The sequence below is a fragment of the Mustela nigripes genome, chromosome 3 (assembly GCF_022355385.1).
Source record: "Mustela nigripes isolate SB6536 chromosome 3, MUSNIG.SB6536, whole genome shotgun sequence".
In the NCBI taxonomy this organism is placed as follows: domain Eukaryota; kingdom Metazoa; phylum Chordata; class Mammalia; order Carnivora; family Mustelidae; genus Mustela; species Mustela nigripes.
Window position 1 is genome coordinate 102184576 of NC_081559.1, and position 17489 is coordinate 102202064.

General features: G+C 44.3%; 2 protein-coding genes across 8 annotated transcripts in view; one reads left to right on the top strand and one right to left on the bottom strand.

Annotated features, from left to right (window-relative positions):
- Positions 1-10416, bottom strand: part of C3H2orf76 (chromosome 3 C2orf76 homolog) — a 56868-nt gene extending 46452 nt beyond the window's left edge. The window contains exon 1 of one of the 7 annotated variants that reach the window (XM_059394433.1): positions 10324-10416. The gene's annotated coding sequence lies outside the window, so the exon portion shown is untranslated. Of the gene's footprint in view, positions 1-9982; positions 10047-10080; positions 10156-10224 lie in introns of those variants that run through there. The other 6 variants (XM_059394434.1, XM_059394436.1, XM_059394437.1 and 3 more) reach the window with 6 other exon arrangements.
- Positions 10417-10491: 75 nt separating this feature from the next.
- DBI (diazepam binding inhibitor, acyl-CoA binding protein) lies at positions 10492-16205 on the top strand. Its single transcript, XM_059394442.1, has 4 exons — positions 10492-10597; positions 11618-11735; positions 14417-14479; positions 15908-16205. The coding sequence occupies exons 1-4, from the start codon at positions 10589-10591 to the stop codon at positions 15979-15981; spliced, it is 264 nt and encodes an 87-aa protein (XP_059250425.1). The 5' UTR covers positions 10492-10588; the 3' UTR covers positions 15982-16205.
- The last annotated feature ends 1284 nt before the right edge of the window (positions 16206-17489 follow it).

Consider the following 17489-nt stretch of genomic DNA (forward strand, 5'->3'; position numbering starts at 1 on the left):
GGGGCCTCCAGGCTCATTATGTCAACTGTACCCTATGTGTAGTTTTCCCTATAATGAGTCTCCAATTAGAAAAGGTGGTATGAGGGGCGCCTGGGTGGCTCAGTGGGTTAAGCCGCTGCCTTCGGCTCAGGTCATGATCTCAGGGTCCTGGGATCGAGTCCCACATCGGGCTCTCTGCTCAGCAGGGAGCCTGCTTCCTCCTCTCTCTCTGCCTGCCTCTCTGCCTACTTGTGATCTCTGTCTGTCAAATAAATAAATAAAATCTTAAAAAATAATAATAATAAAATTAAAAAAAAAAAAAAAAAGAAAAGGTGGTATGAAATCTGTCCCCAGTTTCAGCTATAGTGATTGGTACCCCTACCTTGCCATGAAGGCATTCAAGTTAGGACCTGGCCAGGCTTGTTATGTGGGACAGAATCTTCCAAGACTACAGACCTATATGCCTTATGAATACGGGTATAAACATCCTTAAAATATTAGCAAACAGAATTCAGCAATACATACAAAGAATTATATGTCATGACCAACTGGGGTTTCTTCCAAGGAAGCAAAGCTAGTTCAATATTTGAAAAGTAATCAGTGTAATCTGCCACAATAAAAAGCTAAAGAAGAAAAATCACATAATCACTGATATCAATGCATAATCAATGCAAAAAACAAACAAACAAAAAAAGCATATGACAAATGTCTACACCCAGTCATGATACAAACTATCAGAAAAATAGGAATAGAGGGAGACTATCTCAAATTTATAAAGCAAATCTATAAAAAATCCACAGCTAACATTATATTTAATGGTGAAAGACTAAATGCCTTCTCCTTAAGTTGAGGAACAAGGCAAGGATATCTACCTAATCACTTTTTTTTTTCTCTCATCACTCTTATTCTGCACAATCCTGGAAGTTCTAGCCAGTGCAGTAAGACCAAAAAAAAAAAGAAATAAAAGACACATACATTGGAAATAAAACTGTATGTGTTTGCAGATGACATGATTATCTATAGAGAAAATCCAAAGGAATGTACAAGAAAAAAAATTTTTAGAATAGGTGAGCTCAGGAAAGTCACAGATGCAAGATAAACATATAAAAACCAAGTGTATTTCTATATATTAGCAATGAACACATGAACACAATTAAAATTACTATACCATCTGCAATCACTCAAAAACAAATTAGCATAAATCTAACAAAATATGTACAGGACTTATATGCTAAAAAATACAAACTACTGATCAAATACATTAAAGAAGATCAAAATAAAAGCTAAAACATATGGAGTTCATATATCAGAAGACCCAAGAGTAAATATATCCATTCTCCCCACACTGATATACAAATGTAATCGAATTCCTATCAAAATCATAGGTTTTTTTGTAGACATAGACATTATTGCAAAATTCATATGGAAAAATAAAGGAACTAGAATAGCTAGCACAATTTTGAAAAAGAGGAATAAAGTTGGAGGAATCTGTTTATCCAATTTTAAGATCTAATACATAGCTCTAGTAATCAACTCTGTGGTACTAATGGAGGAATAGATGCATTTATCACTAGAACACAGAGAAAACCCAGTAAAAGACCCCATAAATATGCCCAACAGATTACTGATAAATGTGAAAAGCAGTTCAATAGGGGAAAAGATTATCTTTCCAACATGGTGCTGAAGCAATTAGACAGCAGGAGGAAAAAAAAAGAAAAGAACCTCAGGTGGGTGAGGGGGATAAGTTAAGGGGTGCATTTGCTGTGATGAGCACTAGGTGTTGTATGTAAGTGATCAATCACTAAATTCTACATCTGAAACTAGTATCACACTGTATATTAGCTGGAATTTAAATAAAAACTTGAAAAAAAAGAACCTCAACCCAAATCTTAAACACTATATATAAAATTTATGTTTTTAGTATTATTTGCATTTATGAAATATAAAACTATAAAACTTTAAAAAATAGAAAATTTTAAAAATGGAAAATCTTCAGGATATAGAATTAGGTAAGGTGTTATTAGATGCCAGAAGTCCAATCCATAAAAGGAAAAATGGGTAAGGTGGGTTTCAGTCAAAATAAAAAAACTTATGCTCTATGAAAGACTCTGGAAAAGGATGAAAAGATAAGCTAAAAACAGTGAGAAAATATTTGCCAACCACATATCCAACAAAGGACTAGTACCCAGAATACATGAAGAACTCTCAAAACTCAACACTGAAAAAACACAATTAAAACATATACAAAGAGGGGCGCCTGGGTGGCTCAGTCACTGGGGATCTGCCTTCAGCTCAGGTCATGATCCCAGGGACTTGGGATACAGCCCCGCATCAGGCTCCCTGCTTAGTGGGTAGCCTGGTCTCCCTCTACCACTCCCCCTGCTTGCGTTCCCTCTCTTGCCGTGTCTAAATCTTTTTTTTTTTTTTTAAAGATTTTATTTATTTACTTGAGAGAGAGATAGTGAGAGAGAGCATGAACGAGGAGAAGGTCAGAGAGAGAAGCAGACTCCCCATGGAGCTGGGAGTCCGATGCGGGACTCGATCCCGGGACTCCAGGATCATGACCTGAGCCGAAGGCAGTCGTCTAACCAACTGAGCCACCCAGGCATCCCCGTGTCTAAATCTTAATAAATAAAAATAAAACATGTACAAAGACACAAAGAGACATTTCACAGAAGAGATACACAGATGGCAAATATGCACATGAAAATATATTCAAAACGATTAGCCATTAGGAAATGAAAATTAAAATCACAATGAGATACTGTTACAAATCTATCAAAATACCTAAAATAAAAAAGAGTGTTAACACCAAAGGCTGGCAAGGATGTGGGAAAACTGAATCTCTCATTTGTTGCTAGTAAGGATGTAAAATGATGCAGCCACAATGGCAGCTTCTTACAAAACCAAACATGAAGTGGCAATATGGCCCAGAATTGCACTCCTGGACATTTATCTCAGAAAAATGAAAATATTTTCACACAAAAATTTGTACATAAGTGACTAGTGGCAGCTTTACTGGTAATGACCAAAAATGGAAACAATACAGATGCCCTTCAGCAGATGATTGTTAAACTAGTTCATCCATATAATAGAATATTACTTAGCAATAAAAAGGAACAAACTTATAGAATGCCCTCAAATGTAAGCACTATCAGGTTAAAACAAACATATCTCAAACATGAACATCAGAGTAACAACAAACCAAAAACCTACAACACATACACACAAAAAAATAAAGAGAAAGGAAACCAAATTTAACACTAAAGGAAACCATCACACCGCAAGGGAAGAGCTCAAGAGAAAAAGAAAGGCACAGAGAAGAACGTCAAAAATAACCAAAAAAACAACAAAAATAGCAATTAGTACATAGGTATCAATAATTACTTTAAATGTAAATGGATTAAATGCACCAATCAAGACAGAGTGACTGGGTTAAAAAACAACAACAACAACAACTGGACCTATCTATATGTGACCTACAAGAAACTCACTTTGGTTCTAAAGACACACAGAATGAAAGTGAAAAAATAGAAAAAGCTATTCCACGCAAATGGAAATGAAAAGAAAGCTGGAGTAACAATATATGTATCAGACAAAAGAACTTAACACAAAGACTGTAACAAAAGACAAAGAGGAATATTACATAATGATGAAAGGGTCAATCCAACAGGAGGATGTAACATTCATAAGTATTTATGCACCCAACATAGGAGAACCTAAACATATAAAGCAAATATTAACAGACATAAAGGGAAAAATTTACAATAATATCATAACAGTAGGAGACTTTAATATCCCAATTACACTAATGAATATATCATCCAGAGAGAAAACTTAGTAAGGAAACACTGGCCTTAAACAACACATTAGGCCAGATGGACTAAATAGATATATATAGAACATTTTCATCCAAATGCAAAATATACATTCTCCTCAAGTGTATATGAAACATTCTCCAGGGCAGATCACATGTTGGCCCAAAAAACAAGTCTCCAAAATTCAAGACTAAAATCATATCAAGAATTTTTTCTGACCACAACAGTATGAAACTAGAAATCAATCACAAGAAGAAAAGTGGAAAAAAACACAAACACACGCAGACTAAATAACTAATGGGTCAAAGAAATCAAAAGGAAATCAGAAAATATCTGAAACACATGAAAATGGAAACACAACTTTCCAAAATCTATGGGAGGCAGCAAAGAAGTTCTAAAAGGGAATTTCACAGCAATACAGGCCTATCTCCAGAAACCAGAAAAATCACAAATGAATGGTCTAACTTTAAACCTAAAGGAACTAGATAGAAAAAGAACAAAGCCCAAATTTAGTAGAACCTAATAAAGACCAGAGCAAAAATAATTAGCAATAAGAAAACAAAAGACCAACAATACTAAAAGCTGGCTATTTGAAAAAATAAAATCAAACTTTTAGCTAGACTAACTCTTCAAAAACTCAACAAAACAAAAACAGAGAGGATCCAAATAAATTCAGAAATGAAAGAAGACTTAAAATTGACACCACTGAAATACAAAGGATCAAAGAGAATACTTTGAACAAACTGGAAAACCTAGAAGAAATGGATAAATTCCTAGAAACACACAACCTTCCAAGACTGAATCATGAAGAAATAGAAAATGAATAGACAGGGGCACCTGGGTGACTCAGTGGGTTAAGCCTCTGCCTTCAGCTCAGGTCATAATTTCAGGGTCCTGGGATCGAGTCCCACATCAGGCTCTCTGCTCAGCGGGGAGCCTGCTTCCCCTCTCTCTCTGCCTGCCTCTCTATCTACTTGTGATCTCTCTTTCTCTGTCAAATAAATATATAAAAATATTTTTAAAAAATGTGAATAGACTGATTACAAGTAATGAAATTAAACCGTAATTTTAAAACTCCCAAAAAACAAATGTCCAGGGACAGATGGCTTCAGAGATGAATCCTACCAAACATTTAAAGAGTTAGTACCCATCCTTCTCAAATTATCCTAAAAAAACTGAAAGGACAGAATACTTCCAAAATCATTTTACAAAGTCAGCACCACCCTGATACTAAAACCAGACAGATACCACCAAAAAAGAAAATTACAAGCCAATATTCCTGATGAACACACATGCAAAAATCCCAAACAAAGTATTAACAAACCCAATTCAACAATACATTAAAAGACCAGATGCCACAATCAAGTGGGATTTATTCCAGGCATCCAACTATAGTTTAACATCCACAAATCAATGTGATAAACCAAATTAACAAACTGAAGGATAAAAATAATGATCATCTTGATAGATGCTGAAAAAGCATTTAACAAAATTCAACATGTTTATTTTTTTTTTTAAAGATTTTATTTATTTGTCAGAGAGAAAGCGAGCGAGATCGAGCACAGGCAGACAGAGTGGAAGGCAGAGTCAGAGGGAGAAGCAGGCTCCCTGCGGAGCAAGGAGCCCGATGTGGGACTCGATCCCAGGACGCTGGGATCATGACCTGAGCCGAAGGCAGCTGCTTAACCAACTGAGCCACCCAGGCGTCCAACCAACTGAGCCACCCAGGCGTCCCAATTCAACATGTTTAAAACAAAAACTCTCAATGAAGAGAGCAGACAGTAAAGACCATATACGACAAACCCACTGCTAACATCATATTCAATAATGAAAAGCCTTCCCCCATTAAACAATTTATCACAATACTACATCTATAATAATCAAAGTGATGATGCTTGTAGACATTATCATATGAATATTTTTCATGAAAACTACTATAAAAACAAGCACTTACTTGATTTTTTCCCCCCAACTGCTTGGACATTATAATGGCCAAATTTATTTAACCAGTAATAAAGTTGCAAAAGCTTTTTTTTTTAATACTTTTTAAAATACTATCCTTTTTTTTAAAGATTTTGTTTATTTATTTGAGAGAGAAAGTGAGAGAAAGCATGAAAAGGGAGAAGGTTACAGGGATAAGCAGACTCCCCACGGAGCTGGAAGCCCAACGTGGGACTCAATCCCAGGATTCTGGGTTAACGACCTGATCCAAAAGCAGTCATTTAACCAACTGAGCCACCCAGGCACCTGCAAAAGCTTTAACCTTTTAAAATCACACAGATTTCCTTAGCATAGGATAATATAAGGGATTCTTGATGATGGAAAGTTTCTTTATCTTAAATATTTCGATGTTAATATACTGATTATGGTACGTATTATAGTTTTGCAAGATGTTACCACTGGGAAAAATGTGAAAAGGATATAAGAGATCTATGTATTCTTAAAAACTTCACGTGAACTTACAATTGCCTCAAAATAAAAATTAGGGTGCTGGGTTGTTTTGTTTTGTTCTTGTTGTTGTCATTTTTTAGTGCATCATGTCAAAAATAAAGTTTTTTAAATGGCATTGTCAGGGCGCCTGGGTGGCTCAGTCATTAAGCGGCTGCCTTCGGCTTGGCTCACCTAACAACCTAGTTTCAAAGCATTTTACCAAGGGTCTGTCATGTGCAACCAGAAGCCAGGGAAACAGGCAAAATGAAAACAGATTTAGAAGGGTTTATACTTCTAATGAGGTTGAGTAAGAACTAGAGTAACCGACTGTAGTTATCAAGATATCTTCCTAAGGTGCTTCCTTATTCCTGTCCATAACTGTATTTCCAAACAGGATACAGGAGTCGTCTCAGCAGTGTTTATCTTTACTTATGTTTAAGTAAGTCTTCAGGAAGTCTTCTTTCAGGGTGCCTGGGTGGCCCAGTGGGTTAAGCATCTGCTCTTGGCTCAGATCATGATCTCAGGGTCCTGGGATGAACCCCACATTGGGCTCCTTGCTCAGAGGAGTGTCTGCTTCCCCCTCTCCCTCTCCCTGCTTCTCCCCCTGGTTGTGCTGTCAAATACATAAAATCTTTTTAAAAAGAGGCCTTCTCACCTTCCAGCATAGGACACTTCCCCCAAGCGTCCCTGCTCCCCTGCTCCCAATCCCTGGTCTCTAAGTCTCACCTCAGCCCAAACCACAACCCCACCATGTCAGCCATGTCAGCCGGATAGAAACAGTACTTGGGAAAGGAGCGAATCATACACACATAGATCACACATACACACACACTTCTCTCACACCCAGCTTGCTACAATTCCTCTGAATCTAAACACCCAAAAGAACAAGAGAATGGCAGATGGGAGGGGCTGGTTAAGAGTCACAGCTGCCAGGGGCGCCTGGTTGGTTTAGTGGGTTAAAGTCTCCACCTTCACGGGTGCCTGGGTGGTTCAGTGGGTTGGGCCGCTGCATTCGGCTCAGGTCATGATCTCAGGGTCCTGGGATGGAGTCCCCCATCGGGCTCTCTGCTCAGCAGGGAGCCTGCTTCCTCCTCTCTCTCTGCCTGCCTCTCTGCCTACTTGTGATCTCTCTCTGTCAAATAAATAAATAAAATCTTAAAAAAAAAAAAAAAAAGTCTCCACCTTCAGCTTGGGTCATGATCTCAGAGTCCTGATATCAAACCCTGCATCTGCATCCAGCTCTCGGCTCAACGGGAAGCCTGCTCCCTCCTCTTTCTCTGCCTGCCTCTCTGCCTACTTGTAATCTCTGTCAAATAAATAAACAAAATCTTAAAAAAAAAAAAGAGTCGCAGCTGCCAGAAAAGGAATTATACCATCAGAAAAGTTAAAGAGACAGAGGAATAGAAAAGAATGGGGAGGGGGAGCCAATGCTGCATTCTTATCCCTATTCAGCTCTTAACTCCCTCCACCTTCACAAAACAAACGCCCCCAACTCTGCTTACCTCCTATCCCAGAAGCATTTCCCAAGTGCTTCCTTCCCTTTAAACACACTAATACCCTCCCACCTTCAAGAAGTGAAAATAAATACCAAAGGGATAGAATTCAGCATTTGTGAGTACTCTAGCCCTTGCCTTCTAGGAAAGCTTTACTGTAACTGTAGTACATTTTTTTAATGATTAGGCTTTTAGAAATTAGAGGTTTAGTTCATACCAAGAAACCCAATATTAAAAAACTACTATTCACACCCACTAAGTAAGAACAGCTTTCACCTGTTAATATATGCTGCCCATCTGGCTTTACACTGAGACCCAGCAAGTGTAGCCTAGGAGTAGTCGAAATTGGCACCCCAAGGATGCAAGGGCAGGTTACAGCAATGACAAGAGCCTTTCTACTAAAGGGGAGAGCCAAGTAGGTGCATTAGGTGGCTTATCAGGTTCCCCATCTTCCCTAAATAATTGTGTTCTGTTCCCAGCTAGGAGTGATACAAAGAGATTACATGGTCCTTGCATCAGAATTCATCTACTTTACCACAGTCTATAGTTGCACATTCAGTTCCATAAACTTAAGTTTCCAAGGTCATGGCTAAGAAGAATAACATTTCATAGAGAGCCAAGGACTCCGTTCATCACCTGCCATTTGCTCAGTGCCTAAGAAGTTCCTGGCACTTGGGAGATAGAAGCGCAGACCAATACAAGATGATCCCTATTTTCCCTGGCTTATGTAGGGGAGAAAAATCAGACAGAAGAATAAATAAAAATGATTGTAAGTAAAATTATTATGAAGTGTGCTAGTTTTTAGCAAGGATATAAATATAGCTGAGGGGCATCTAGGTGACTCAGTGGGTTAAAGCCTCTGCCTTCCGCTTGGGTCATTATCTCATGGTCCTGGGATCAAGCCTGTATTGGGCTCTCTGCTCAGCAGGGAACCTGCTTCCTCCTCTCTCTCTGCCTGCCTCTCTGCCTACTTGTGATCTCTGTCTATCAAATAAAGAAATAAAATCATTTTTTTAAAGAGCTGCATTTTCTGGGGATATGAAGAGCAATTACCTTTCCAATGCTATCGAAATACAGAATTAAAAATTCATACAACTTATTGACCCCCAAATATTCTCTAAAATTTACTATAAAAAATTAAATCTCAGATGCTGGCTTGTTATCTCTTTATTTTAAAAGCTAAGTGCCAATTGCCTAGGAAACAGTAAATGGAGGCCTTAAGGCAGCATTTTCTTAAGTGGAAATCACAAAAAATGGGTCCCTGAGGAATGAGGAAAGAAAGCAGGACACAGGCTAAAGAGCACATCTTCAGTTATTTCAAAACCTGGCCTAGAGTGGGCCCTGGAGCAAGGAAAACCACTTAGCACCATGCTCCATGGGACCCACAATCCTTACCAGTTAAATATTTCAGTTCCATTAACCAACTTTTGTGGACTCACTTGCTCACAAAACTACCATGTAGAAATTTGGTTTTTTGTCGTTGTTGTTTGTTTGTTTGTTTGTTTGGGGGGAAAGTGGAGTATATTCCAAACAAGCAAGCAACAAATCAACCTCACTTAAACCCAGCTTTGTAACCACCAGAAAATTCTCATCAACTTTAAATTCTGCCCATCACCTGTGCTGCTCCTTTCTGTTCCCACCAGGAGCATCAGCCTCTACAACTCTGCAGCTGTGCTTCCCCTGGATCTCACCCTCCTCTGCTTAAAAGCCTCTGGTTTCCCATCTCAAAATAAAAGTCCCAATCCCTATAGTTCCTATAAAGGCCAAGCTCTGCATCATCTAGCCAGTCTGACACTTCTTTAACTCTCCAGTCTCATCTCTTTCTACTCTTTCCCTCCACTCTCTGCTCACAACTTTACACTTGTTTTCTACCTGGAATGCTCCTTCCGCTCACTGAGGGCCTTTCTCAAATGTTACCCTCCCCCTCCCACGTAAAACTGCAAACTTCCAACTCCCTAACCCTCTAACAAATTTTCTACTTATTTTATTAACTATCATCTCCAATATAAGTAGCAGGAATGCAGGAATTTATCTGTTTCCTACTCTGCTGTATCAATGTCAAAACTAGTCCCAGTTAGGTAGCTAAGAGTTCAGTAAACATTTATGAATGAACAGAACAAACATTTGCTGGGTACCGGGTCCAAGGCAAGTTTGTTAAAGACAAATAAGACAAATAAGACACTGGCATTGCCTTTCATGCACCAGGTGGAGGAAATGTACCACAATAAAATGCGCAGTGTAGGACTGCAAACTTAAGATTACTAGGTCACAAAACGGGCCAAAGGCTCAGAGAAGAGGCCTCGGCTTCGCTTTTCCGGGAACCAGTCCAGCATCCCACCACCGCGCGGCTGTCCACCGACCGGACCAGCAAGGTCTCCTCTAGAACCCCGCGACGGGCGGAGCCCACTCGTCCTCCCCAGGCCTGAGAAGTTACTTGCGCCTGAGGCGCAACTTCCGGGTTCCTCACTCCAGACACAAGACTGAACAAATTTAGAAGTCTCTACTCTTTAGCCGCCGCCCCGTCCCCTCTACCGCTGCAGTCCACTCCCCACAGCCGCCGAGCTCTGACTCCCACAGGCACGCCTGCCCGCCGCGGGCCCCACCTGTACCCGGCGTCCCCTTCGGTCTCTCACTGCGCGTGTGCGAGCAAACCCACGTGGGCTCGGGCGGGTTTGGCGGCGCTGCAGCGGCTGGACACGCCCCGCAGCTTAGAGCTGGCTTTTGATTGGCTGCCCGTCGCTGGCCTGGCAGGGGTTGGAGCCGCCTGCGGCTGCGCCTCTAAAGGCGCTGCGAGTCGAGTCGTGTGCTACTGTTTCCTGCTCTTCGCCGCCTCCGCGGGCTCGCCGGTTTTCTCCAGACACCTCCAGCATGTCTCAGGTATAAAGCGTACCTCTCCTGGCTGCAGAGGTATGGCGAGGCTGCAGGCTTGGGGGGGGGGGGGTATCTCCCAGCCAGAACTCCGCAGGGTCTTTCCCTTTGCGGCCCCGCTGTGCCTCCTGGACTCGTGCCCAGCTCTGACTCTTTGCACAAAGCCTTGTGAGCGGACACTGCTACCCACCCGCAACTGCTAGAAAGTGGGGTGTACTGCGCGATGAAGCGGGAACGGGGGGGGGGGGGGACAGAGGCTAGGGTAGAGGGTTTCGTGGATGGAAGAAGCAGAGACCGGGCTTCCCATCCGGAAGGTCAGGGCAGGAGTAGGGACGCCATGCAGAATGGGGAAGCGAGGAAGCCGTCGCTGACAACTTAAGAGGTCAGGGGACATAGGGGCTGAGTGTCCAACGTACGGGAAGAGGATGGCTTGGGGGGAGGTGACCCAGAGGCCATTTCCCTCCTTCGAATGTAGCCGCTTTGCGGAAACTGAACTGAGTGGGATGACCTCTGACTCCTTTCACCTCTCTCCAATCAGAACACTGAAATAGAGGTCGGTGCTGAATGGCCAGTCCCAGAGGGCGGGTGGGGGTGGAGGGTCCAACAAACACTACTGGCCACACCTCCGCACTCAAACCCTATCTCCCTCTCACCAGTTGCAAACACGCTGGCTCTATCCACAAGTCCCGGCTCTACTGGGACGCCGGCCTGACCCAGGGATGGTCAGGCTGTTGACCACGCTTTTTTGGTGACTTGTATGCCTACTGCAGGCACTCCCAGCATGCCTCCTTCACCGCTGTGTTTCCAGCACCTGGCTCCTGGTATGGTGACAGGTCCAGTATGTAGCTGTCCATCGAACCAGTGAACGCCTATGCTTCCCTCCTTGTTTTGCTGAATTTTTCTGGCTGGCCTGTTGGGGAGCTGAGAAAACAAACTGTTTTTCCTCCCAGGCATCCCAGGAGTGCTGCTTTTCCAACCTGTGTCTCCCCATTACTGAGCTCTATTTAGGCCTCTTTCCCTCATGCTTAGGCTGAGTTTGACAAAGCTGCGGAGGACGTTAAGCACCTGAAGACCAAGCCAACAGATGATGAGATGTTGTTCATCTATGGCCACTACAAACAAGTAACTGTGGGTGACGTAAACACAGGTATGGGGCTCCTGGGTCACTCAGTCAATTAAGCATCTGCCTTCAGCTCAGGTCATGATCCCAGGACCCTCTGATCCCAGAAGGGTCCTGGGATCAAGTCCCATGTCAGGCTCCCTGCTGCTTCTCTCTCTCCCTCTGGCATTCCCCTCGCTTATGTTCCCTGGGTCTTTCTATCTCTCTGTCAGATAAATAAGTTAAATCTTCAGGAAAAAAATGAAAAAGCACAGGTATGCTGAGATGAGCTTGGGAAGGCCCTACTCATCAAGGCAGGCTCAGAAGCCTTGATGGGTGCTGGAACTCTTAATCTATGGGAACTGCACAGTCAAAACCACCCAAAATCTTACTCTTCAGATGGAACATGGTAATAGCTCCTGGGGGTCCCATCCCCACCAGGCTAAGATCATGCCCCTGAATGGGGCTCACAGACCCTGCACTGTTCTTGGTGGCTCAGGTAGCAGAATTCAAATCCTAGTTTTTGGAAGTACTTTACTGGTTATCACTAAAATTTTCCATCTTTGGAAGCAGAGACCCCAGCCTGGAAGAGACTTAGTCCAAGCTCTCAGCTCAGTAGTAGCTTTGTTGAATCATACTACTTCCACCCCAGACCAGCAGAACCAAAGTCAGAGCCCTTGGCAGCCAGGCCAAGCCTGATAACAGGGGCAGAGAAGCAGCTAGCTTCCTGTGGCCGGTCAGAAGCATTTTTGCTAACAACGGTTCCTGCTAACCGTTTCTTCCCTGTTGAAAAAAATCTTGGTATAGCTTTGAGGTAGTAGTTTAGACTACGGTATTTTGGATACAGTCTTTCTGGCTTAGGACTGTTTTTATTCTGCCCCTGAGTCCCTGAAACTCGGATGTATACTGAGGCAACAGCACAATGCAATCTAGGCAGGGACTCAGAAGCAATGTCCATGGCTGCACAGAAAGAGGTCACCCCCTCCTCTGTTCAGGAGGATGAGCATGGCCAATTCCACTGAGCTTGGGGTGGGCAGTGGAGCAGGTAGGTGGCTGCCAGCCATCTGGAAGCAGGAAATGGTGCCCAGCGCAGTGCCAAATCAAAGTTCCCAGGAAGGGCTTAGCTGAGAGAAGTCTTGGGGCAAAGGTGAGTTCTGCGCTGGATTTATAAACCTTATATCCTCCCATGGCAGGAAAGGAAAGAGGAAGTGGGGGTGACCAGAGGGACTGACATCCTTTTCTGCCAAACAGGATTTTCCCAGACCCTGGTCTCTGCCCTGCTTTTACATGAGTATGTAGACTGGCTTGGGAATCTGTCACTTCCTGAGTAGGGAGGTGTCCGTTCAATCTAGGGCTGCGCTGTCCCACAGATCGTCACTATTAGCCACATTGAGTTTGAAATTGAAAATAATTAAATAAAATCCAGAGCTCAGTCCTCCATCACACAAGCCACCTCTCAAGGGCCAGAAGTGGCCAGTGGCCCTGAGTTAGTGCAAATGTACATGTCCATCATCACAAAAAGGGCTACGGGAGTGTGCTCGTTCTTCCTAGGTGACAACTCCGCAGCACCCTTTCTGGCATTTCCGGAAATGCTGCTCTGAAAGCCTCTAAGGAGACTTGAGGTGTCTCAGGCACAGTGGTCCAGGGCATGGGCACCAGGATTGCTCCTCTTGCCTTTGTTCTCAGTGTAGCAGTAAAATAGGTCAGCAGGGAAGCAGCCAATGTGTTTCTCAAGTGCAGCTGATGACAGGTCTGGAAGCACAAAATCATGGCCTGACTTGAAGAATGCTTTGCCTTTGGGGAAAAAAACACACACAGATTAACAAGAATTAGACCAACAACTTGGTAGAAAAATGGGGCAAGGATATGAACAAACTGTTCACAGAAAGAGGAGCCCAGAAAACCAATAGCAACAATATGAAGGAGAGAAATTGCATGACTGAGACCAAGGGTAGGAGGGAAACTAGTTTTCTCCTTGACAGCATTTGAATGTTAAGCCATATGAATGGATGTAGTGCTTGTTTTTTTGTTTTGTTTTTTTAAAAAAACAAAAAACTCTTAAGTATGGTTTTTAAAAGGAGGAATTCTGGAGTTATTTAACTTTTAAAATAACTGCTCAGTAATGAGAACAATTTCCTTCCTGTTTTCTCTAGATCTTAAGTTTGGATTTCTGGGGTTGCCTGGGTGGCTCAGCCAGTTAAGCTTCTGTCTTTGGCTCAGGTCATGATCTCAGGATCCTGGGGTTGAGCCCCACATTGGGCTTCCTGCTCAGCGGAGAACCTGCTTCTCCCTCTCCCTCCTCTCTCTCTCTCTCTGTCAAATAAATAAAAAATAAAATAAAATCTTAAAAAAAAGTTTGGATTTCTGTACATCTGGGTTTCTTTTTTTTTTTTTTTTTAGGTTTTTTTATTTATTAATTTGGCAGAGAGGCAGGCAGCGAGGCGGGGGGGGGGGAGTAGGCTCCCCGCTGAGCAGAGAGCCTGATGTGGGGCTCGATCCCAGGACCCCAGGATCATGACCCGAGCCAGAGGCAGAGGGCTTGAGCCACCCAGGTACCCCTGTACATCTGGGTTTCTAAAGGCAGAACTCACTATGCTAGACCCATTTAACTTCATAGCAGAGCCTGGAAGGAACCAGGGAAATGAAAGATGAGTTCAGGACAAGAGAGTCCATGACGTTCTCCATTAGAACTTGAAGCAGATCTAATGTCTTTCCTTCCCCTGTTTTAGAACGGCCTGGGCTGTTGGATCTCAAAGGCAAGGCCAAGTGGGATGCCTGGAATCAGCTGAAAGGTAATTGTTCATAATCATTGTCCCTAGTCTGTGAAGCCCAGTAACAAAATACTGTTCATTATGGAGTGAAAGGGGTGAGGCAAGAAAACAGAGTGGGTGAGGCACATGCTTGAAATCAGCCTGGCCTGGTCAAATGGAAAAAACTGGGCCACCTACTTTCTTTCCTAATACCTATGTATTATGCCTTCTTCAAGAGCACTGTCTCTGAGCAGTGGTGTCTTCTGGAGGGGAGGAGCTGGAGACCAGACTAGGGGTGGGGGGTGTGAATATTTGACCTGGAGTGGTTTCATGGCCCACACCTTTACAAGAAGGAGTCGTTTCCTCCTCACACCCTTCTCTTCCTCAAAAGGGCAGGCAGCAATCCCCTAGCCCAAGCAGCTCTCCCCAGCTCCCTTCCAGCCAGAAAGGCACATAAAGGAAAGGAATGAGCTAATGCGTGGCAAGCTGCTGGCACATCGTAGGCCCCGTGAATGGAGCTTTTCTATGCTAAGCAACAGCAGGCAGGAAGTATCCCAGCTCCGACTTCATCACGTGCCACCTGCAGCAGCAAGACCCACAAGTTGGCACTGAAGGGCCCGCCAGCTTTTGTGTTCTCGCCTAGCTAGCTTCTGAATGAGCCCTCTGTCTTCCTGTGAGTGAAAAACCCTCAGATTCAGAAAAGGCCAGCATACAAGAAATACACTCCTAGGATTTGCAAGGAACAGGAGCAGGAATGCCCGGCTGACTGCCCGTTGTCCCTGGCCATTCGTATACCAGTGCCCAGGCACTCTGCAGTGTTTCAGAAAACATCCTGATTCCCAGCGTCTCTCCCTTACCACAGCGTTCAGGAACCCCGGGGTTCACTGCCTCTGAGGGGTATGGTCTGTGTCCTTTGGATGGCAGCATGAAGGCAGAGAGCTGCCTCGTTCCCCTCCACAGCCCAGCCGCTTTTGCTCAGAGTTCTTAAGACTTTTCCCACAGCTCCTTTCTGGGGAGAAGAGGGTGCCTGGCTTTGCTTTCTCTCTGCCAACATAGCAGCTCCACCAGAGAAGAGCCCCACAGAGAGACGCCTGATAGGGCAGAGCCAGCCATGAGAGTCCAAGGAAGCAGGGCCAGGAGAGTCACTGTGGCTTCCCATGGACAGGCTTTCTGATGTGTCTGCAGCGTCCTGCCTTTCCTACATGGCCAGCAGGCCAATGACGGGCCTCAGGACAGCTGCATACACATTAGGGGTTCAGTGCTTCAGGGAGCAGTTACTATGGGCCAAGCTCCTTCAGTATTTCAAGGGGAATCCTGGCCACTGCCTGTGAGGTGCAGGTAAGAGAAACCCCACTTTCTAGGTGAGAAACTGAGCCTCTAAGCATGAAACTGGGGCTATCTAGGGCTTTCAGGCTGCTGCTCTTCTACCGTGCTGCCTCTGTGACAGATAATCCTGTTGATTGCTTCCAGGGACTTCCAAGGAAGACGCCATGAAAGCTTACATCAACAAAGTAGAAGAACTAAAGAAAAAATACGGAATATAATGGACCGGATTCAGCTGCCAGCAGTGCATTTCATCAAAACTGATCTAATGCCTTGTTTTTCTAATACTGTGGATCACATGAAATAATGCAAATAGCCTGTTAACCTCAGACCCAAAGACCATGCAGGGCATGGCTCCAACAGAAGTAAGACTGCCCTGGGTTCCTGACCTGCGCTGAGTAGTTTTTATCCATAGACCTATTAAAAGTGCATTTGTTACTTTAAATCTTTGGTAATCTGGGTTCTTGAAACAGTTTACTCTGTTCCGAGTGCTCTTCCTCACTTCCTTTTTCTGAAGATTTTGTTTGGAAGCCTTGGAGCTCACCCTCCTCTACTCCACCGGGGTGCAAGGCAGGCAAAACGCCCCTGGTGGTGAGGAAAATGATTACAAAAACAGCCTTTCCTATGTCCTCCTTCCTCCCCCTTCCAGCCACACTGACCGGGTGGGCTGGCTGAGATTTCAGGCCGCAGGGACTGCCAACCCTCTGCAGGGGACATTGCTGGCCTCAAGCTCCAGGGAAAGTGGAGTTGACAGGTATTTGAGGTTTGTCTGAAGTCCCTCCCGTCCCTGGTTCCAGAGTGAAGGAACAAGGCAAGAAGCCCCAGTCAGGAATGAAATGTTCAGCTGCCACGGGGCATGTGCAGGGTCCCAGGCCCACGTGCAGCTGAGCAGGTAAAACCGAGTGGGGATGTCGGTGCTCAGCAAGGAGACAGGAAATCAGGACCCAGGAGGCAAGGGGTGAAGGTTACAGAGAAGAAAGGCTAGAGCTTGACCCTGGGCGTTGTAGGTTTTTGAAAAGTAAGAAAGAAAAAAGATAGCTGGCAGGCCCTCCTTGGCAGATACTGAGGCTGAAAGGGGTCAAGGGAGAAGCCCCTTAAAGCCAGACAGCTGTCTATTCCCTCCGAAGCCCATGCACTGGGCTTAGGCCTGGTTCAGCCGGCAGAACAGGGAGGTGAGTTTCGTTGACTTGCTCAAGGCCACTCAGCTGGTGTATAACCTAAGAGCTGGCGTTCATCCCCCTGGCTCAGATGCTGGTCGCACACAAGGTAGCCTCAAAGGTGTGCCCTGGGGGCAACTGGGTGGCTCAGTTGTTGGCCTGTTGCCTTCGGCTCAGATCATGATCCCAGAGTCCTGGGATCGAGCCCCGCATCAGGCTCCCTGCTCAGCAGGAAGCCTGTTTCTCTCTCCTGCTCCCCCTGCTTTAGTTCCCTCGCTTGCTGTCTCTCTCTCTCTCAAAAAAAGAAAAAGGTGTGCCTTGTGCTGGAACAGGAGAAGCCAGAACACCAGGGAGGGCAGCATACCTTCAGCATGAGGTAGCACCAATAGAAACCTTGATAATCAAGTTGGAAACTACAGAATTTGTCAATGAAGGGACTAGACGGCTGCTGGGAAGTAGACACAGTCAGGCATTCAGACTGTGGGCCTGACGGCATCCCAGTGATGAGAATGGTGATGGTCCTGTGCCAGCCCAGCCTGTGCATGGAAAACGAACCCAGAAGCTCAGGTATA

Coding starts and splice junctions, on each gene's coding strand:
- DBI (XM_059394442.1), top strand. Junction 11,736..14,416: donor TGTGGGTGACGTAAACACAG/GTATGGGGCTCC, acceptor CCCCTGTTTTAG/AACGGCCTGGGCTGTTGGAT. Junction 14,480..15,907: donor TGCCTGGAATCAGCTGAAAG/GTAATTGTTCAT, acceptor GATTGCTTCCAG/GGACTTCCAAGGAAGACGCC.